The sequence below is a fragment of the Pseudophryne corroboree genome, chromosome 5 (genome assembly GCF_028390025.1).
Source record: "Pseudophryne corroboree isolate aPseCor3 chromosome 5, aPseCor3.hap2, whole genome shotgun sequence".
Taxonomy (NCBI): Eukaryota; Metazoa; Chordata; class Amphibia; order Anura; family Myobatrachidae; genus Pseudophryne; species Pseudophryne corroboree.
In genome coordinates, this window is record NC_086448.1 from 245,480,735 (window position 1) to 245,503,616 (window position 22,882).

The window sequence follows — 22,882 nt, forward strand, 5'->3', positions numbered from 1 at the left end:
AGCACTATCCTCCCTTCATCTCTCCAGCGCTATCCTCCCTGCATCTCTCCAGCACTATCCTCCCTTCATCTCTCCAGCGCTATCCTCCCTGCATCTCTCCAGCACTATCCTCCCTTCATCTCTCCAGCGCTATCCTCCCTTCATCTCTCCAGCGCTATCCTCCCTGCATCTCTCCAGCACTATCCTCCCTTCATCTCTCCAGCGCTATCCTCCCTTCATCTCTCCAGCACCATCCTCCCTGCATCTCTCCAGCACCATCCTCCCTTCATCTCTCCAGCGCTATCCTCCCTGCATCTCTCCAGCACCATCCTCCCTTCATCTCTCCAGCACCATCCTCCCTTCATCTCTCCAGCACCATCCTCCCTGCATCTCTCCAGCACCATCCTCCCTTCATCTCTCCAGCGCTATCCTCCCTTCATCTCTCCAGCGCTATCCCCCCTGCATCTCTCCAGCACCATCCTCCCTTCATCTCTCCAGCACCATCCTCCCTGCATCTCTCCAGCACCATCCTCCCTTCATCTCTCCAGCGCTATCCTCCCTGCATCTCTCCAGCACCATCCTCCCTGCATCTCTCCAGCACCATCCTCCCTGCATCTCTCCAGCACCATCCTCCCTTCATCTCTCCAGCGCTATCCTCCCTTCATCTCTCCAGCACCATCCTCCCTTCATCTCTCCAGCACCATCCTCCCTGCATCTCTCCAGCACCATCCTCCCTTCATCTCTCCAGCGCTATCCTCCCTTCATCTCTCCAGCACCATCCTCCCTTCATCTCTCCAGCGCTATCCTCCCTGCATCTCTCCAGCACCATCCTCCCTTCATCTCTCCAGCGCTATCCTCCCTTCATCTCTCCAGCACCATCCTCCCTTCATCTCTCCAGCACTATCCTCCCTTCATCTCTCCAGCGCTATCCTCCCTTCATCTCTCCAGCGCTATCCTCCCTGCATCTCTCCAGCGCTATCCTCCCTGCATCTCTCCAGCGCTATCCTCCCTTCATCTCTCCAGCACTATCCTCCCTTCATCTCTCCAGCGCTATCCTCCCTTCATCTCTCCAGCGCTATCCTCCCTGCATCTCTCCAGCGCTATCCTCCCTGCATCTCTCCAGCGCTATCCTCCCTGCATCTCTCCAGCGCTATCCTCCCTGCATCTCTCCAGCGCTATCCTCCCTGCATCTCTCCAGCGCTATCCCCCCTTCATCTCTCCAGCACTATCCTCCCTTCATCTCTCCAGCACTATCCTCCCTTCATCTCTCCAGCACTATCCTCCCTTCATCTCTCCAGCGCTATCCTCCCTGCATCTCTCCAGCACTATCCTCCCTTCATCTCTCCAGCGCTATCCTCCCTGCATCTCTCCAGCACTATCCTCCCTTCATCTCTCCAGCGCTATCCCCCCTTCATCTCTCCAGCACTATCCTCCCTTCATCTCTCCAGCACTATCCTCCCTTCATCTCTCCAGCACTATCCTCCCTTCATCTCTCCAGCGCTATCCTCCCTGCATCTCTCCAGCACCATCCTCCCTTCATCTCTCCAGCGCTATCCTCCCTTCATCTCTCCAGCGCTATCCTCCCTTCATCTCTCCAGCGCTATCCTCCCTTCATCTCTCCAGCGCTATCCTCCCTGCATCTCTCCAGCACCATCCTCCCTTCATCTCTCCAGCACCATCCTCCCTGCATCTCTCCAGCGCTATCCTCCCTGCATCTCTCCAGCGCTATCCTCCCTTCATCTCTCCAGCGCCATCCTCCCTTCATCTCTCCAGCGCTATCCTCCCTGCATCTCTCCAGCACTATCCTCCCTTCATCTCTCCAGCACTATCCTCCCTTCATCTCTCCAGCACTATCCTCCCTTCATCTCTCCAGCACCATCCTCCCTGCATCTCTCCAGCGCTATCCTCCCTGCATCTCTCCAGCACCATCCTCCCTTCATCTCTCCAGCACCATCCTCCCTGCATCTCTCCAGCGCTATCCTCCCTGCATCTCTCCAGCACCATCCTCCCTTCATCTCTCCAGCACCATCCTCCCTTCATCTCTCCAGCGCTATCCTCCCTGCATCTCTCCAGCGCTATCCCCCCTGCATCTCTCCAGCACCATCCTCCCTTCATCTCTCCAGCACCATCCTCCCTTCATCTCTCCAGCACTATCCTCCCTTCATCTCTCCAGCGCTATCCTCCCTGCATCTCTCCAGCACCATCCTCCCTTCATCTCTCCAGCACCATCCTCCCTTCATCTCTCCAGCACTATCCTCCCTGCATCTCTCCAGCGCTATCCTCCCTGCATCTCTCCAGCGCTATCCTCCCTGCATCTCTCCAGCACCATCCTCCCTTCATCTCTCCAGCACCATCCTCCCTGCATCTCTCCAGCGCTATCCTCCCTGCATCTCTCCAGCACCATCCTCCCTTCATCTCTCCAGCACCATCCTCCCTTCATCTCTCCAGCGCTATCCTCCCTGCATCTCTCCAGCGCTATCCCCCCTGCATCTCTCCAGCACCATCCTCCCTTCATCTCTCCAGCACCATCCTCCCTTCATCTCTCCAGCACTATCCTCCCTTCATCTCTCCAGCGCTATCCTCCCTGCATCTCTCCAGCACCATCCTCCCTGCATCTCTCCAGCACCATCCTCCCTTCATCTCTCCAGCACCATCCTCCCTGCATCTCTCCAGCGCTATCCTCCCTGCATCTCTCCAGCACCATCCTCCCTTCATCTCTCCAGCACCATCCTCCCTTCATCTCTCCAGCGCTATCCTCCCTGCATCTCTCCAGCGCTATCCCCCCTGCATCTCTCCAGCACCATCCTCCCTTCATCTCTCCAGCACCATCCTCCCTTCATCTCTCCAGCACTATCCTCCCTTCATCTCTCCAGCGCTATCCTCCCTGCATCTCTCCAGCACCATCCTCCCTTCATCTCTCCAGCACCATCCTCCCTTCATCTCTCCAGCACTATCCTCCCTGCATCTCTCCAGCGCTATCCTCCCTGCATCTCTCCAGCGCTATCCTCCCTGCATCTCTCCAGCACCATCCTCCCTTCATCTCTCCAGCACCATCCTCCCTGCATCTCTCCAGCGCTATCCTCCCTGCATCTCTCCAGCACCATCCTCCCTTCATCTCTCCAGCACCATCCTCCCTTCATCTCTCCAGCGCTATCCTCCCTGCATCTCTCCAGCGCTATCCCCCCTGCATCTCTCCAGCACCATCCTCCCTTCATCTCTCCAGCACCATCCTCCCTTCATCTCTCCAGCACTATCCTCCCTTCATCTCTCCAGCGCTATCCTCCCTGCATCTCTCCAGCACCATCCTCCCTGCATCTCTCCAGCACCATCCTCCCTTCATCTCTCCAGCACCATCCTCCCTGCATCTCTCCAGCGCTATCCTCCCTGCATCTCTCCAGCGCTATCCCCCCTGCATCTCTCCAGCACCATCCTCCCTTCATCTCTCCAGCACCATCCTCCCTTCATCTCTCCAGCACCATCCTCCCTTCATCTCTCCAGCGCTATCCCCCTTGCATCTCTCCAATGACATTTTCCCTGTCTCTCCAGTGCTATTCTCCCTGCATCTCTCTAGCAATATTTCCCCATTTATCCAGTGCCATCCCCCTGCATCTCTCTAGTGACATTTCCCCCACCTCTCTATAGCAATCCTCCCTGCATCCTTCCACTGACATTTCCACTGTCTCTCCAGTGCTCCTGGCTGGCACATACACATCTTCATAACTCCCAGTTTTTGCAAGTGGATGTGGGACCTGGGAAAGGGGCATAACCTCATGGCAAGGGGTGTGACCTTGAGGAAAATGCCATACCTACAAAATCACACCACCCATGCAGCTGGAAATGCCCCCAGTTCCTCTCTAGGGAGTAGATACTGTGTGCTCTGGTAAGCAAAGCAGGGGGTGAGAGGGAACCTACTAACCCCCCTCCACTGACACCACCACCACGGGACACACTATAGTCCAAAGGTGGGACGACAAGACAGTGCCCAAAAAGCGGGACTGTCTTGCCAAAATTGGGACGGTTAGGAGGTATGCATCTGCACATATACACTATATCTGATAGCTGAAATTCTGAGAATAAGCCCTTATTGTACGCTGCCCATGCTTACCACATTATGTTTACCAATATATGGTTACTGTTTAATCTGATTAAATACTTCTGAGTATTTTTAAAGAAATATATTGTTAAAGCCAGGTGGCAAAATAGAGTTATGTAAATAATCATGTTAAATTAATATGATTATTTTTTTTTCCAAATAAAGATTTTTATCCAATATATACATATCTGTAGAATATCTATAATTATTTAAATATGTAAACAGTTAAAACAAAGAAATAGCAGTAGTAAAAAAATATTTATTAACATATTATTGTACAATTTAAAATGCTTTACTGCATTGTTCCATATAATCCAGGGGTAGGTGGAGGGATAAAATTAATTTCATACTATTTTAATCTGTTCTCCTTGGCCAAATGATTGCAAACAGTACACTTAATGCTTTCATAAACAAAAGGCATTCGGTAACAGATAATACAATACCAGGATCTATTAAAGAAGTACAGAAGTGTATTTTTTAAGCAGTATTATCATGGTATGTTAACATTGAAACATCACCTCAATTGACCGGAATATTTCTGTGTTATTCACTAGTGTAATCAAATGAAAGAGGGCCTGGATTTAATAGTATGCTATCAGAAACATCCGGATGGCGTAAATAATTTGCATAATATTGAGCCTCAACAGAAATAGATATTAGCAACATCTAACTTTCTCTATCGTCCTAGTGGATGCTGGGGTTCCTGAAAGGACCATGGGGAATAGCGGCTCCGCAGGAGACAGGGCACAAAAGTAAAGCTTTCCGATCAGGTGGTGTGCACTGGCTCCTCCCCCTATGACCCTCCTCCAAGCCAGTTAGATTTTTGTGCCCGGCCGAGAAGGGTGCAATCTAGGTGGCTCTCCTAAAGAGCTGCTTAGAAAAGTTTAGCTTAGGTTTTTTATTTTACAGTGAGTCCTGCTGGCAACAGGATCACTGCAACGAGGGACTTAGGGGAGAAGAAGTGAACTCACCTGCGTGCAGGATGGATTGGCTTCTTGGCTACTGGACATCAGCTCCAGAGGGACGATCACAGGTACAGCCTGGATGGTCACCGGAGCCTTGCCGCCGGCCCCCTTGCAGATGCTGAAGTAAGAAGAGGTCCAGAATCGGCGGCAGAAGACTCCTCAGTCTTCTAAAGGTAGCGCACAGCACTGCAGCTGTGCGCCATTTTCCTCTCAGCACACTTCACACGGCAGTCACTGAGGGTGCAGGGCGCTGGGAGGGGGGCGCCCTGGGAGGCAAATGAATACCTATTTTGGCTAAAAATACCTCACATATAGCCTCCGGAGGCTATATGGAGATATTTAACCCCTGCCAGAATCCGTTAAGAGCGGGAGACGAGGCCGCCGGAAAAAGGGGCGGGGCCTATCTCCTCAGCACACAGCGCCATTTTCCCTCACAGAAAGGCTGGAGGGAAGGCTCCCAGGCTCTCCCCTGCACTGCACTACAGAAACAGGGTTAAAACAGAGAGGGGGGGCAATAATTTGGCGTTAGAAATATATAAAAAAGATGCTATAAGGGAAAACACTTATATAAGGTTGTCCCTATATAATTATAGCGTTTTTGGTGTGTGCTGGCAAACTCTCCCTCTGTCTCTCCAAAGGGCTAGTGGGTCCTGTCCTCTATCAGAGCATTCCCTGTGTGTGTGCTGTGTGTCGGTACGTGTGTGTCGACATGTAGGAGGACGATGTTGGTGAGGAGGCGGAGCAATTGCCTGTAATGGTGATGTCACTCTCTAGGGAGTCGACACCGGAATGGATGGCTTATTTAGGGAATTACGTGATAATGTCAACACGCTGCAAGGTCGGTTGACGACATGAGACGGCCGACAAACAATTAGTACCGGTCCAGACGTCTCAAAAACACCGTCAGGGGTTTTAAAAACGCCCGTTTACTTTAGTCGGTCGACACAGACACAGACAGGGACACTGAATCCAGTGTCGACGGTGAATAAACAAACGTATTCCTTATTAGGGCCACACGTTAAAGGCAATGAAGGAGGTGTTACATATTTCTGATACTACAAGTACCACAAAAGAGGGTATTATGTGGGATGTGAAAAAACTACCATAGTTTTTCCTGAATCAGATAAATTAAATAAAGTGTGTGATGATGCGTGGGTTCCCCCCGATAGAAAATTATGGGCGGTATACCCTTTCCCGCCAGAAGTTAGGGCGCGTTGGGAAACACCCCTTAGGGTGGATAAGGCGCTCACACGCTTATCAAAACAAGTGGCGGTACCGTCTATAGATAGGGCCGTCCTCAAGGACCAGCTGACAGGAGGCTGGAAAATATCATAAAAAGTATATACACACATACTGGTGTTATACTGCGACCAGCGATCGCCTCAGCCTGGATGTGCAGAGCTGGGGTGGCTTGGTCGGATTCCCTGACTAAAAATATTGATACCCTTGACAGGGACAGTATTTTATTGACTATAGAGCATTTAAAGGATGCATTTCTATATATGCGAGATGCACAGAGGGATATTTGCACTCTGGCATCAAGAGTAAATGCGATGTCCATAACTGCCTGAAGATGTTATGGACACGACAGTGGTCAGGTGATGCAGATTCCAAACGGCACAAAGGTGTATTGCCGTATAAAGGAAGAGGAGTTATTTGGGGTCGGTCCATCGGACCTGGTGGCCACGGCAACTGCTGGAAAATCCACCGGTTTTACCCTAAGTCACATCTCTGCAGAAAAAGACACCGTCTTTTCAGCCTCAGTCCTTTCGTCCCTATAAGATCATATCTGCCCAGGGATAGAGGAAAGGGAAGAAGACTGCAGCAGGCAGCCCATTCCCAGGAACAGAAGCGTTCCACCGCTTCTGACAAGTTCTCAGCATGGCGCTGAGACCGTACAGGACCCCTGGATCCTACAAGTAGTATCCCAGGGGTACAGATTGGAATGTCGAGACGTTTCCCCTTCGCAGGCTCCTGAAGTCTGCTTTACCAAGGTCTCCCTCCGACAAGGAGGCAGTATGGGAAAAAATTCACAAGCTGTATTCCCAGCAGGTGAAAATTAAATTACCCCTCATACTACAAGAAAAGGGGTATTATTCCACACTATATTGTGGTACTGAAGCCAGAAGGCTAGGTGAGACTTATTCTAAAAAAATTTTTTGAACACTTACAAAGGTTCAAATCAAGATGGAGTCACTCAGAGCAGTGATAACGAACCAGGAAGAAGGGGACTATATAGTGTCCCGGGACATCAGGGATGCTTACCTCTATGTCCCAAATTTGCCCTTCTCACTAAGGGTACCTCAGGTTCGTGGTGCAGAACTGTCACTATCAGTTTCAGACGCTGCCGTTTGGATTGTCCACGGCACCCCGGGTCTTTACCAAGGTAATGGCCGAAATGATGATTCTTCTTCGAAGAAAAGGCGTCTTAATTATCCCTTACTTGGACGATCTCCTGATAAGGGCATAGTCCAGGGAACAGTTGGAGGTCGGAGTAGCACTATCTAGGATACTGCTACAACAGCACGGGTGGATTCTAAATATTCCAAAATCGCAGCTGATCCCGACGACACGTCTGCTGTGCCTAGGGATGATTCTGGACACAGTCCAGAAAAAGGTATTTCTCCCGGAAGAGAAAGCCAGGGAGTTATCCGAGCTAGTCAGGAACCTCCTAAAAACAGTGCATCATTGCACAAGGGTCCTGGTAAAAATGGTGGCTTCCTACGAAGCAATTCCATTCGGCAGAATTCACGCAAGAACTTTTCAGTGGGATCTGCTGGACAAATGGGCCGGATCGCATCTTCAGATGCATCAGCGGATAACCCTATATCCAAGGACAAGGGTGTCTCTCCTGTGGTGATTATAGAGTGCTCATCTTCTAGAGGGCCGCAGATTCGGCATTCAGGATTGGATGCTGGTGACCACGGAGCCCAGCCCGAGAGGCTGGGGAGCAGTCACACAAGGAAAAAATTTCCAGGGAGTGTGATCAAGTCTGGAGACTTTTCTCCACATAAATATACTGGAGCTAAGGGTAAATTTATAATGCTCTAAGCTTAGCAAGACCTCTGCTTCAAGGTCAGCCGGTATTGATCCAGTGGGAAAAACATCACGGCAGTCGCCCACGTAAACAGACAGGGCGACACAAGAAGCAGGAGGGCAATGGCAAAAACTGCAAGGACTTTTCGCTGGGCGGAAAATCATGTGATAGCACTGTCAGCAGTGTTTCATCCCGGGAATGGAAACTGGGAAGCAGACTTCCTCAGCAGGCACGGCCTCCACCCGGGAGAGTGGAAACTTCATCGGGAAGTTTTTTCCACATGATTGTAAACCGTTGGGAAATACCAAAGGTGGACATGATGGCGTCCCGTCTGAACAAAAAACGGGACAGGTATTGCGCCAGGTCAAGAGACCCTCAGGCAATAGCTGTGGACGTTCTGGTAACACCGTGGGTGTACCAGTCGGTGTATGTGTTCCCTCCTCTGCTTCTCATACCTAAGGTGCTGAGAATTATAAGACGTAGAGGAGTAAGAACTATACTCATGGCTCCGGATTGGCCAAGAAGGACTTGGTACCCGGAACTTCAAGAGATGCTTACAGAGGTCTTATGGCCTCTGCCGCTAAGAAGGGACTTGCTTCAGCAAGTACCATGTCTGTTCCAAGACTTACCGCAGCTGCGTTGTCGGCATGGCGGTGGAAAGCCGGATCCTAAGGGAAAAAGGCATTCCGGAAGAGGTCATTCCTACCCTGGTCAAAGCCAGAAAGGAGGTGACCGCACAACATTATCACCACATGTGGCGAAAATATGTTGCGTGGTGTGAGGCCAGGAAGGCCCCACAAAGAAATTTCAACTCGGTCGTTTCCTGCATTTCCTGCAAACAGGAGTGTCTATGGGCCTCAAATTGGGGTCCATTAAGGTTCAAATTTCGGCCCTGTCGATTTTCTTCCAGAAAGAATTGGCTTCAGTTCCTGAAGTCCAGAAGTTTGTCAAGGGAGTATTGCATATACAACCCCCTTTTGTGCCTCCAGTGGCACTGTGGGATCTCAACGTAGTTCTGGGATTCCTCAAATCACATTGGTTTAAAACCAGTCAAATCTGTGGATTTGAATCATCTCACATGAAAAGTGACCATGCTCTTGGCCCTGGCCTGGACCAGGCGAGTGTCAAATTGGTGGTTTTTTTCTCAAAAAAGCCCATATCTGTTTGTCCATTCGGACAGGGCAGAGCTGCGGACTCGTCCCCAGTTCTCTCCCTAAGGTGGTGTCAGTGTTTCACCTGAACCAGCTTATTTTGGTGCCTTGCACCTACTAGGGACTTGGAGGACTCCAAGTTGCTAGATGTTGTCAGGGCCCTGAAAATATGTTCCAGGACGGCTGGAGTCAGGAAAACTGACTTGCTGTTATCCTGTATGCACCCAACAAACTGGGTGCTCTTGCTGCTAAGCAGACTATTGCTAGTTGGATGTGTAATACAATTCAGCTTGCACATTCTGTGGCAGGCCTGCCACAGCCAAAATATGTAAATGCCCATTCCACAAGGAAGGTGGGCTCATCTTGGGCGGCTGCCCGAGGGGTCTCGGCTTTACAACTTTGCCGAGCAGCTACTTGGTCAGGGGCAAACACGTTTGCTAAATTCTACAAAATTGATACCCTGGCTAAGGAGGACCTGGAGTTCTCTCATTCGGTGCTGCAGAGTCATCCGCACTCTCCCGCCCGTTTGGGAGCTTTGGTATAATCCCCATGGTCCTTTCAGGAACCCCAGCATCCACTAGGACGATAGAGAAAATAAGAATTTACTTACCGATAATTCTATTTCTCGGAGTCCGTAGTGGATGCTGGGCGCCCATCCCAAGTGCGGATTATCTGCAATACTTGTACATAGTTACAAAAATCGGGTTATTATTGTTGTGAGCCATCTTTTCAGAGGCTCCGCTGTTATCATACTGTTAACTGGGTTTAGATCACAAGTTGTACGGTGTGATTGGTGTGGCTGGTATGAGTCTTACCCGGGATTCAAAATTCCTCCCTTATTGTGTACGCTCGTCCGGGCACAGTACCTAACTGGCTTGGAGGAGGGTCATAGGGGGAGGAGCCAGTGCACACCACCTGATCGGAAAGCTTTACTTTTGTGCCCTGTCTCCTGCGGAGCCGCTATTCCCCATGGTCCTTTCAGGAACCCCAGCATCCACTACGGACTCCGAGAAATAGAATTATCGGTAAGTAAATTCTTATTTTTAATTGGCAAAAAGTACTGCACATACTGTGCTTATTTGCTTGTAATATGCTTGCACCAAGGTCAGAAGGTTCCAAAATGCTGTGGATTAAAAAATGGAGATTAGAAACATTTTGCTGTAGATTTTTCATGTTCACGCAGAATTTTTTTTAAATCACAGTAAAATGAGGTATAGATTAGGTCAGGGGTAAGCAACCAACGTCTTTCTCTTGGGTGCCATTCAACATTGCAGGCCCAAAAAATTACAGAGGCCACCACCACTACAATTTATACAATTTATACAAACATTACCAAAAATGATAAGTAGATGGGTACTAAGAAAATGTAAATGTCTTCCTTTTTCTTTTAGTGCATGTAAATGTCTCTCTCTTTTAGTGCTTGCCCGCCCACAGTAAGTGCTCCAAGCGCCGTCCTCAGTGAAACGGACATAGTTGGTAAAAGTATACAGTACGTGTAGTGTGAAAAATCGCAAGAAATGTTCACAAGGCAGACTAGTGTGCAACGCTAAATCAGCCTCAATGACTCTTCACTTTGTATCTTCTCTAGTGGAACCATGTTACTCGATTGTAACATACTTGCCTACTTTTGCAGGCAGGACTCCTTTAGGTCTGTTCCCTGGCAGATCCAGCCCTCTCCTCCCTGATCTCCTGGTGATTGATGGCTGATGTCACCACAGGTGGAGCCTAAGTTCATCAGAATTGGGGGTGGGGCTTATGTCTGGGGGGTGGGGCTTAACTCTGGCGCTGCTAAACAGATTGGCTTTTAGGGTCTGCGTCAGCTGTAGCCCAGAGAAAGTGCATGTCCAGACGTTATTTAGCTAAATTATCAAGTTTTTCATCAAAATAGATATATCTGCAGCTAAGCCAGAGGCACCCATTACAGAGAGAGCGATAATTTGAGAACCCACTTCTCAGCACACGCGTTTTAGTTGCTCTAAACAAAACTTTGTTGAAAGAAATTGAAGTTGCAATATCAGGTGCTGCTGTAGTAGTAAAGCACTTTATGCACAAGCCCATTACAGACGACCCTTCAGTGTTTGTTTCCATCTGCTTGAAAAGTCCACTAAACATAAAATTCCAAAATGATTTTTTAGCTGCCAAATATTCCACAGAAACATAGACTGACGGCAGATAAGAACCACTTGGCCCATCTAGTCTGCCCCTTTTTTTAACCATATTCCCCTTTTCATTATTGAGAAACTACACAGTACAGTTCCTCTTGCTTTATATATTTGATGTACGGTACAGTATTTTTCTTATTGTCTTATTTTTTTTTTAATTAATACGTATTACATGCAAAACATGTCTTCATTTCAAAATATCACCCGCATCTGCCCTTGCCTCAGAATCAACCCTACTAAAACTTTAGTTCATGCTCTCATCAGTTCTATCTTCAGTTGTTATAAAGCCCTACAATCAGCTTCCCTTTAACTACAGTGGGTCCACCGCAGTGTCGGACTGGGGCATGAAGTGCCATTGGGGCAGAGCCGGATTAAGGCACGTGTGACAGGGGTGGTCATCCCAGTGCCCCCACACATTAGGGCCCCCCACACCCTGCATTTTTAATTGTAGGAGTCTTCCTTCGGTGGCTCAGCTGTTCAGTAACAGCGGCCGTCGAGTAGCTCCTCCTGTCAGTCTCACGCAACAGGGAAATCCCGTGAGACAGTAACTTCAAGCCGGTGTGCGGAGCCCGGTGGGGAGGGACTTTATCACCAATTTTAATAGTAGTGTGGGCCCCCACAATCTACATTGCTCCGGGCCCCCATCACTCTTAATCCAGCCCTGGGGTATTGTAATGGTAGGAGCCCATGCTTAGGGGTGTAGCCAGCCTCCAGACTGACCCCCATAGTGGCTTGGCTGTCTATTAGTGCATGGTCTGGGCTTCTTGATAGATAGATAGATAGATAGATAGATAGATAGATAGATAGATAGATAGATAGATAGATAGATAGATAGATAGATAGATAGATAGATAGATAGATAGATAGTAAATACTTCTAGTGTAATACATACAATATGCCGGCAGTTGAGAGGCCGGCAGTCACAAGACCGACTTCAGCATCCCGACACAGAATATGCCGACATCGGAGGGTGTAAGTATTTTTACCCCCCGTCCGCTACCCTAACCTCGGGGGGTGGCAGCTAGGGATAACCCTCCGGTGGTGTTGGCTATGGATGATACTGGGGTGGGTGGCAGCTAGGGCTGTCCCCACTACCTAGTGCCTAACCCTAAATCCCCCTGCGGTCCCTAAGCCTAAGGCTGAACCCAATACTAACCTTCAGCATCCCGTCTGTTGGTGACCCGCTGCCAGTCTACTGAGTGCTGTCGGGGTTCCAGTGTCAGTCACATGACCGTCAGCATACTGACAGCCTGAACGCATCCCCTTCTAGTGCATGCATGATAATGTACTAGATCACAGGTACTCAAACTCGGTCCTCAGGACCCCACATGGTGCATGTTTTGCAGGTCTCCTCACAAAATCACAAGTGAAATAATTAGCTCCACCTGTGGACCTTTTAAAATGTGTCAGTGAGTAATTAATACACCTGTGCACTTGCTGGGTAACCTGCAAAACATGCACTGCATGGGGTCCTGAGGACCGAGTTTGAGAACCACTGTACTAGATTAATAACACCAATGCACTTTAGAGAATACACTATAATCCAGCGCAGTATAATGTAGCATATGCATAATGTATAACTTAATTGCACAGTCTGGAACTTGAGAGAACCTGATAGAACTTGGAGGAGGGAGTGGGCCCTCATGCAGTAGGAGTCAAATTATTTAAATACAATAGCATGGTGGCGAAAGAAAGTTGGGCCAGCTGATCAATGAAATCACTTGAGTTATGCATATTCACTTTGAACATCGTCAGCATAGGCCAACTGCCATAACAACAATGGCAGGGAAGTGAGAGGTCTCCAACTCCCATACTAATAACACATGCAAGGACTGCCCGGAAAGCTGATGCCACTGAATCCAGTAGGGCGAAGTCAGCCTAAACAGTGTAGCAAGATGGCTACTTAACTGCCATCCTCTCCCACCATGCAATGTTCTCGGTAATGAATTGAGCTCATAACCATACCTACCCAAATAAGTCTCCATAAACCCTGAAACAGACACTCTAATCACAGTGGGTCTTTAAAATTAAATTAAAGGTAAACGCACCATTCCACCGCAAAATTGAGGCCTTCCCATAAACTGGGAGTTATCCAACACCGGTTCCAATACACTAACCAGGCTAGCTCAGAAAGTGTGGTGTCACTGACCCTAGTAGGGTAAATCTACCTACCCAGTGTATTGAAGGGGAAGATAGGTGCTGGCCTGCCATCCTTTCTGATACTCCAAACACAGGTAAGCACTTAAAATACAATTAAAAGTAAATGCACCACTACAAACAGAAGGTAGGAGGGGGCTGTACTGAACTAGTAGGAGTGGGGCCAGCTGGAGAGGTATTGGGGGGGGGGAGGGGGGGTCATGATGCAGAGTACACAGGAGGATTCATGATGCAGAGTACACAGGAGGATTCATAATGCTGTAGACACTGGGGTAGTTTCTGATGCTGTAGACACTGGGGTAGTTAATGATGCTGGAAGCACTGGGAAGTTAATGCTCTTGGAGACACAGTGATAATGAGGCTGGAGAGACATAGTTGAGTGGTCATGAGGCCAGCCGCCAGAGAGACACTGGGGAGTAGTCATGAGCTTGAAAGGCATGATGGGGCATGAGGCTGGGGAAAGACAGGGTGGCATGAGGCCGGTGATAGATGAGGGAAGAGGCTGGAGAGACAGCAGATTGTATTCTCCAGCAGCCTAGCAAAATTTTGTTATTTTCCATTTCCATTAGCTGTAAGGGGAGGTGGAGGGTGGGTTTTGCTTAGACCCCCTGACATTTTATGGATTTTGATAGTGTGAAATAAAGTTTAGATGCATTTTCTGCACTTCTGCCGCCAACTGAGACTCATATGTTAGGCTACTTAAAAATAAATATAGCTACATACTTTTATTAGTCTGTCAAACTCTTCAATGGACAAACTGTAGAAGAATATTGAATGTCATCATTATACAACAGAGGTTCAGCCAGACTCATGCTCCACGTGTCACCTCCTGACCCGTGGGCCTCTCCAGCCTCCAGCCCCCTGTCTTTGCAGCCAGGGCCGGCGCCACCATTAGTCAGCTTTAGGCAGCTGCCTATGGGCGGCGGCACTTGAAGGGCGGCGCTGAGTTCAGCAAAAAAAAAAAGGAAGTGACTTCTCTGTGCTCGCCACCGCTCACCCGGTGTCAGATCTGGACTGGTGGATCAAAAAAACCACGTCTGACCTTCCCCTCTTGTGCCGCTCACTCACTCCTCTCCCCCCCCCCCCCCCCCGACCTGATGACCGTGATGATCTGCTCCCTCCGCCGGCGCCGGGTCACCAAACCAACAAAGCTGCCGTAGCCTGTGGAGGAGGCGGGAGGCGGGTCACGTCACCTGATGCGAAGATGGCTTCTCCCCTCCACACCGCGCAACTCATCCTCATCCTGCCGAGAGGTGAGTAGCAGGGAAGGGACGTGCAGCAGGCGCCGCGCCGTACATTGCTCCCTGGCAGCGGCGTCCGGCATCTGCTCTCCCTGGCCTGCACCTCTGAGCTCCGTGCATACGGGATTGAGCCACATCCTCCCGCCATGACCACCGTGTGGGACGCTAATCGCTATCCTGACATTTTGCCCCTCCCACTGCTGCTGTGGATACGCATGGGGGCTATCCCAAATGCTGGGATCCCAAACTGACACGACCCTAGAGAAGTAAGCCACAGGGGATGGGGGGTGGGAGGGAGGGGAGAGGTTAGGTGTAGACTTGTGGGGGAGGGTTAGGGTTAAACTGCAGGTAGGGGGAGGGACAGGGTTAGGCTGGGGGAGAAGTAGGGCTAGATTTAGGCTGCAGGAAGGGGGTGGTTAGGGTTAGTTACCACCAGGGAGGGTTAGGATTAAGCTGGAGGGGGGGGGGGGGCAGTTAGGGTCAGGCTGCTGGAAAGGTGTGTCAGGGTTTGGGGGGGGGGGGGGGTTAGGGATCAGGGTTAGCTTACTTAATTAGTAAGTGTCTGGATTTTAATCTCTTGGATGTCGCTGATGGTATTTTGGCATCCTAAGCGCCAAGATATCATATGTATTCCATATATGTTTTATATATATATATAATTTCGGATGTTGAGCGGCCCGGTGCCCCCAGTGCGGAGGATAGTATATAGAATTGATACTGTGGCACTCAGAGTCGTTTAAAAAGAGCAAAGTGTAGTCAAAAAAATGTACATCACATAGATCAATGTTTCGGGGTGCCTAACCCCTTTGTTAAGGTGTGACAATGGGGTTAGGCACCCTGAAATGTTGGACTATGTGATGTAAATTTTTTTGACTACACTTTGCTCTTTTTAAACGACTCTGAGTGCCGCAGTATTAAATAAATATATAGTGCCTGAAGTGGGCTTGTGTACAATGGTTTGGTATACCGGCACCCACCGGTCCGCCGCCACATCAAGCTGATCTCAGCGCTACTATTTCAAATGTGCTGCGGACCGGCAGCCAATAAGGAGCGGCTGCTCCTTATTGGCTGCCGGTCCACAGCAGATTTGAAATAGTACAGTGCGGCTGCAAGGTTTGGCTCCTGCATGCGGCATGATTATGCCAAGGCTCCGGGTCCCGCCCTCCTGACAGCTCGGCTGCCCAGCTCCGGCTTTCTCCTGATAACTCGGGTGGCCAGCTCCCACTCCACAGCATAGCTGCCCAGCTCCTGCTCCCGTATGCTGATACCCCGACTACCTGGCAAATGGTGAGCAGAGGGGAACTGATGGAGGAGAGTGTCAGGGTGGGGACACTGTGTGTGTGTGTAAATGTGGTTGTGTGTGTATGTGTGTATATATATATATATATATGTGGCTATGTGTGTGGCATAATGTGAATTTCGGCTCATTCCACGTGGCATAATGTGAATTTCGGCTCATACTGTGTGCTCTAATGTGAATTTCGGCTCATTCCACGTGGCATAATGTGAATTTTGGCTTATACTGTGTGCTATGATGTGAATTTCGGCTTATACTGTGTGCTCTAATGTGAATTTCGGCTCATACCGTGTGCTATAATGTGAATTTCGGCTCATACTGTGTGTTATAATGTGATTTTCGGCTCATACCGTGTGCTATAATGTGATTTTCAGCTCATACTGTGTGCTATAATGTGATTTTCAGCTCATACCGTGTGCTATAATGTGATTTTCGGCTCATACCGTGTGCTATAATGTGATTTTCAGCTCATACTGTGTGCTATAATGTGATTTTCAGCTCATACCGTGTGCTATAATGTGATTTTCGGCTCATACCGTGTGCTATAATGTGATTTTCAGCTCATACTGTGTGCTATAATGTGATTTTCAGCTCATACCGTGTGCTATAATGTGATTTTTGGCTCATACCGTGTGCTATAATGTGATTTTTGGCTCATACCGTGTGCTATAATGTGATTTTCAGCTCATACTGTGTGGTATAATGTGAAAGGGGCACCAGTACTAGAAAGTATAAGGGGTCCTAGTATTGTGGTGAAAAATGTGTATAAGGGGTGGTAAACTACACTGAAGGGCACGCCCCCTTTTAAGTGGCCACGCACCCTTTTTTGGAGCGGCACGCGCATAATTACAACCTTCACTTTTCCATACCCCTACTTCAAAAATTCCCACTTCGCCCACTGTGTGTGAAAAAAAATATGTATATATATATATATATACACACACCACACCTCTCCCTAATAATAACCCCTAATCTGAACACCTTCACCCAAACTGCTAAAACAACAGTGATATCTTATTGCTAAATTTTACTTGAGGGCTCTGTATTTTGCCGGGGGGGGGGGGGGGGGGGGGCGCTGACTATTTGCCTAGGGTGCTGAGGAACCTTGCACCGGCCCTGTTTGCAGCAGCATCACTCTCTGCATCTTGCCAGAGCCATCCACCTGCAGCATCTCTCCAATGCCGTTCCCCCTGCAATGCTCCAGCCTCACCCCCCTGCGTCCCTTCAGTGCCACCATCCTGCTTTGCATCCCTCCAGCACCGCCATTCTGCCATCTCTCCAGCACCACCATCCTGCCCTGTCTCTTTCCAGCACCACAATCCTGCCCTGTCTCTTTCTACCCCCAATCATTATGTTCCGGGCTGACAGGTTGTTATTTTCGGGGAATTAAATTTTTGTTATTGCAATCGCTGCTGCGCATGCTGCGGCTCTTTAAGATGTGAACACAGCACTTGAATGTATGATTTAAGGAACTCGCCTGGCACCCGTCCAGCGAGCTAAAGTGGCCCCAGACGGCCACCCACGTGACCTGCTGGAAGGAAACTGAAACAAGCGCTGCTGCCTGCCGCTGACAGTGTCAAGATATTAGTTAATTTACTGCATCGCGTACACAGACTGCCCTGTACTGACACAACATTTCTAGAGGTGCTGCCATCTGGTTGTCAGCCCGCCTTCCCTTCTCCCTTTGTGGCGGACCGCAAATCCACCTATGCAACCAGGGTATATCTTTCATGTTTTTGGGGATGTCCTGACATAAAGCCACTTTGGCGTGAGGTCTTCTCCTTGTCCCATAAATTACTTAATGTTCCCTTTCAGGAATTGCCCTCCTTGGCCTTTCTCCGCCTATATCCCCTGAATTTGCATAAATATCCTATTGCTACTAGGGCCGGAATTGCGGAAAGGCCATTCCCTCTCTCTCTCTCTACATAAAATGTATGTGAAATTCATTATGTTTTCCAAATGGAAACTCTGGGCATACCTTACTCTTGCCTACTCCTGTTGGTAAAATGGTTTAAATTACATGATTTTGTCACTGATGGGGAAGGTGCCACTGGTGGGAGTCCTTGAGTATTCCTACAGGTAAGATTATTAATTTATTTATTACCAGTTATTTATATAGCACACATATATTCCGCAGCGCTTTACAGAGAGCATATTTGTCCATTCACAGCAGTCCCTGCCCAAGTGGAGCTTACAATCTTTATTCTCTACCACATGCACACACTTACACACTAGGGTTAATTTTGTTGGGAGAAAATTAATCTACCGGTATATATTTTGGATTGTGGGAGGAAACCGGAGTACCCGGAGAAAACCCATGCAAGTACGGATTTTTGCTTTTGCAAAAGAACTTCAATAAAAACTATTGATGATAAAATGTCAACGTCAAACATGTAGACATTGGCAAAATGGCAACACACTTAAAATGTTGATATATGAAATGTCTGATAAATGAAATACTTGAAATGTTGACAATAGAAATGGTTGGGTTAGCATTACAGTTATCACTAGGAATTAAATTAAGTTTTGATATATTGTACGTAATATAGCCTAGATAATGACTGTCAACATTGTTAAAAACATACTGAACCCATCAAAATATAAAGACATTAAGGGTACATGGTAACATATATACAGTATATACATTAGGACTCTTTAGGAGTACTTGGTAATATATACAGACATTAGGGGTACTTGGTGAAATATACACATTAGGGGTATTTGGTAATATATACAAACATTAGGGGTACTTGGTAAAACATACACATTAGGGGTACTTGGTAATATATACATACTTTACAGGCACTTGGTAAAATATACAAATGTTATGGGTACTTGGTAAAATATACATACATTAGAGGTGTTTGGTAAAATATACAAATCTTTGGAGCTACTTGATTAATTTATAAATAATTAATTGTATAGCACCTACATATTACACAGCACTTTACAGAGAATATTTAAAGCACAATGGAATACTGTATGCTGCACTATATAAGAAACTGTTTATGATAAAGTAATAAAAATAAATATTAATTCGCATACTTACCTGCCCCAGTGAAGCTTACAATCTACAGTATATTCCCTACCCCCACTCCCCACTCCCCCCCCCCCCCCCCACACACACACACACTATGGCTGATTTAATCAAAAGTCAATTTTTTGGTATATGGGAGGAAACAGAGCCCCCAAAGGAAACCCACAAAAACAAAAGTAGAACATATGGACCTAGTTGGAATCATACGCATGGCCCAAGTACTGGGAGATGGCAATACTAATCACTGAGTCATCATTAAGGACATACTGTTAGAGTGTATGTAATAAGAACAATATTGAGAAACCCTCTAACAGACAAGACTATATAACAAGACCAAGCAATAGATAACTTATATATGGTGACTTACCTGACATGCTGCTCGGCATCATGGATAGGTAGATTTGTGCATTCTTCTACACATCACAAATAACCTGAGAACAGAAAATGTGTTTTGAGAATAGGGATTCTAGCAAATTACATATTTTCAGTAAATTATAAAGCATAATTTTGTATTATGTCATTTGGTGTGACCTGAAAATTGTTGTTTCTAGTTACAGAAGCTGGGTTACTCTACCTGCAAATATGTTATACTGTATTTGCTGTCAGTAAATTATACACATATGACAGAAAAATACTATGCAAGTAAAGAAGAGGATAGCATTTTGCACAGCACATACTTGTATATTGGGTACAGTGCTGGTATAGGGTACCTCTTGCATACCGGCACGGAGAGTGTAATATATATTGGAATGGTGAGTATAATGTACAGTATACTAGCATGGAGAGTGTAATGTATACTAGCATGGAGAGTGCAATGTACTGTCATGGAGAGTATAATGTATACTAGCATGGAGAGTGCAATGTATACTAGCATGGAGAGTGCAATGTATACTAGCATGGAGAGTGCAATGTATACTAGCATGGAGAGTGCAATGTATACTAGCATGGAGAGTGCAATGTATACTGGCATGGAGAGTGCAATGTATACTGGCATGGAGAGTGCAATGTATACTAGCATCAAGAGCGTGATGTATACTAGCATGGAGAGTGCAATACATACTGTCACAGAGCATGCAATGTACTGTCATGGAGAGTGCAATGTATACTAGCATGGAGAATGCAATGTATACTAGCATGGAGAGTGTGATGTATACTAGCATGGAGAGTGCAATGTACTGTCATGGAGAGTGCAATGTATACTGGCATGGAGAGCGTGATGTATACTAGCATGGAGAGTGCAATGCATACTGTCACAGAGCATGCAATGTACTGTCATGGAGAGTATAATGTATACTAGCATGGAGAGTGCAATGTATACTAGCGTGGAGAGTGCAATGTATACTGGCATGGAGAGTGCACTGTATACTAGCATGGAGAGTGCAATGCATACTGTCACAGAGCATGCAATATACTGTCATGGAGAGTATAATGTATACTAGAATGGAGAGTATAATGTATACTAGCATGGAGAGTATAATGTATACTAGCATGGAGAGTGCAATGTATACTAGCATGGAGAGTGCAATGTATACTGGCATGGAGAGTGTAATGTATACTGGTATGGAGAGTGTTATGTATACTGACATGGAGAGTGCAATGTATACTAGCATGGAGAGTGCAATGTATACTACTAGCATGGAGAGTATAATATATACTAGCATGGAGAGTATAATGTATACTAGCACAGAGAGTGCAATGTACAGTATACTAGCATGGAGAGTGCAATGTATACTGGCATGGAGAGTGTAATGTATACTGGTATGGAGAGTGTTATGTATACTGACATGGAGAGTGCAATGTATACTAGCATGGAGAGTGCAATGTATACTACTAGCATGGAGAGTATAATATATACTAGCATGGAGAGTATAATGTATACTAGCACAGAGAGTGCAATGTACAGTATACTAGCATGGAGAGTATAATGTATACTGGCATGGAGAGTGTGATGTTTGCAGGCATGGAGAGTATAATGTATACTAGCATGCAGATTATATTGTATATTAGCATGAAGAGTGTTATGTATACTGGCATGGAGGGTGTTATGTATACTGGCATGGAGTGTGCAATGTATACTGGCATGGAGAGTGTAATGTATGCAGGCATGGAGAGTGTTTTGTATACTGGCATGGTGGTTGTCATGTATACTGGCATAGAGAATGTAATGTATGCTAAGATGGGACAATCAATGATTTAAAAAACCATAGCATTGATATATATTATTTTAATTGGAGAGAGGGCTGATTCCTCTCCCCTCAATCGTTCAATCTGCATTTATTAAATATACATCTATGGCAAAAGAGGACATTGTTATCTTGTTTAAACCAAATGTATGTGGAAAAGTCACATAACTCATTGTGATTATTACTGTATTACAGAGGCTGGGTACAAATTCCTGGCACACAGCATGCTGATGGTCAGGAACCCGTCAGCGGAATGCCGACATTCACAATCCCGACAGAAACCGGTGAGTATTTTAACCCTAATCCCAACCCTATCCCACCCCTCTCTCAACCTAACCCTAATCCACCCCTCCTACAGCCTAAACCTAGATGCCCCCTCCCGCAGCCTAACTAGAACCTCCACCAGTGCCTAAACCTAACCCCTGACCCTCCCCCCTAGTGCTAAATCCTAACCCACCCCTCCCGCAGTCTGAACGCCCCTCCCCAGCCTTACCCTAACTCCTCCTCCCGCAGCCTATCCCTAACCTCCCCCACCTCTGCAGCTTAACCCTAACCCTCCCCCTAGTGCCTAACCCTAAACCTAACCCCAATACTAACCACCAGGATCTGGCAGGAGTTTGTGCATCAGAATTCCGCTGCTGGGATTCTGACTGTCGGGATGCTGTGTGCCGGGATATTTACTACAGATGAATCCACGCTTATCTGAGGCGGCTACATCGCAAACGTGCACTCCCGGCGTGACTAGGCTATCCATCCGCCTAGTCACGCTGGGAGTGCACAGAGACGCTTCCATTCAGAGCTGTCTGGGCGCGCGGAAGGAGACGCTCTCCATACAAGTGAATGGGGCGCGTCTCCATCGCGGGCCCGGCCGGACGGGGACGCTCTCGGTGATAGTCACAGATGGAGCTACGACTAGCGTGGCTCCATCTGTACATCCCTTTAACAGTATGTACAAACTGAGTTGAATCCAGGTTTTCAATTCAGTTGCAATAATGCTCATTAGAGGCACTCAAAACGGAACAAAAAGCAATACAAAGTAAAACTATAGTATTGCAAGATTTCAAAAAGTCTCATTGTTATGATTTTTAGATGCATGTTTAATTTGAAACATATCTTAAAAATAGAATATTAACATGTAAAAAGTTGATGAGTTGGCAAACCTTAGAATGTATTTTGCAGACTACTAATAAATGACATAAAAAGAGACATATGGATGACATCGCCTTATCACCATTGGTTTTTATTTTATTTTCACCTTGAGAGTACAGGTTGCTACTAACAACATTTCACTATGCTGAACGGTGACAGCGCGAACATGTTCTACATCTCTGTGCTCCATTCAGGACAAAAACTGCCTAAGTAAAGTGAATACTTAATAGGCCTTGAATCTGGGTGCCTTTTGTACCGTGCTTTAAACGTAGATTAGTACCCAGCACATTTAAATTGCTACTTTTAACAGAATATAAAGTCCACTTTATTCTGCATGTCTACCATGATGGATGGATGGGGTTGTTGCTTTTTACTATTTTTGAACCGTCAAACAAAGCTGTCAACATTCTTTTTTCATAACAATATTTTGT

The 22,882-nt window shown here is 47.2% G+C and overlaps 1 protein-coding gene across 7 annotated transcripts in view; it reads right to left on the reverse strand.

Moving 5' to 3' along the window:
- The window catches only part of THRB (thyroid hormone receptor beta), a 589,925-nt gene that overhangs the window by 65,577 nt on the left and 501,466 nt on the right, over positions 1-22,882 (reverse strand). For all 7 annotated transcript variants that reach the window (XM_063922223.1, XM_063922218.1, XM_063922220.1 and 4 more), the window contains one exon: positions 19,487-19,550. In XM_063922223.1, the coding sequence (XP_063778293.1) occupies positions 19,487-19,508 (22 nt within the window). In that variant the 5' untranslated portion in view covers positions 19,509-19,550. The remainder of the gene's footprint in view (positions 1-19,486; positions 19,551-22,882) is intronic.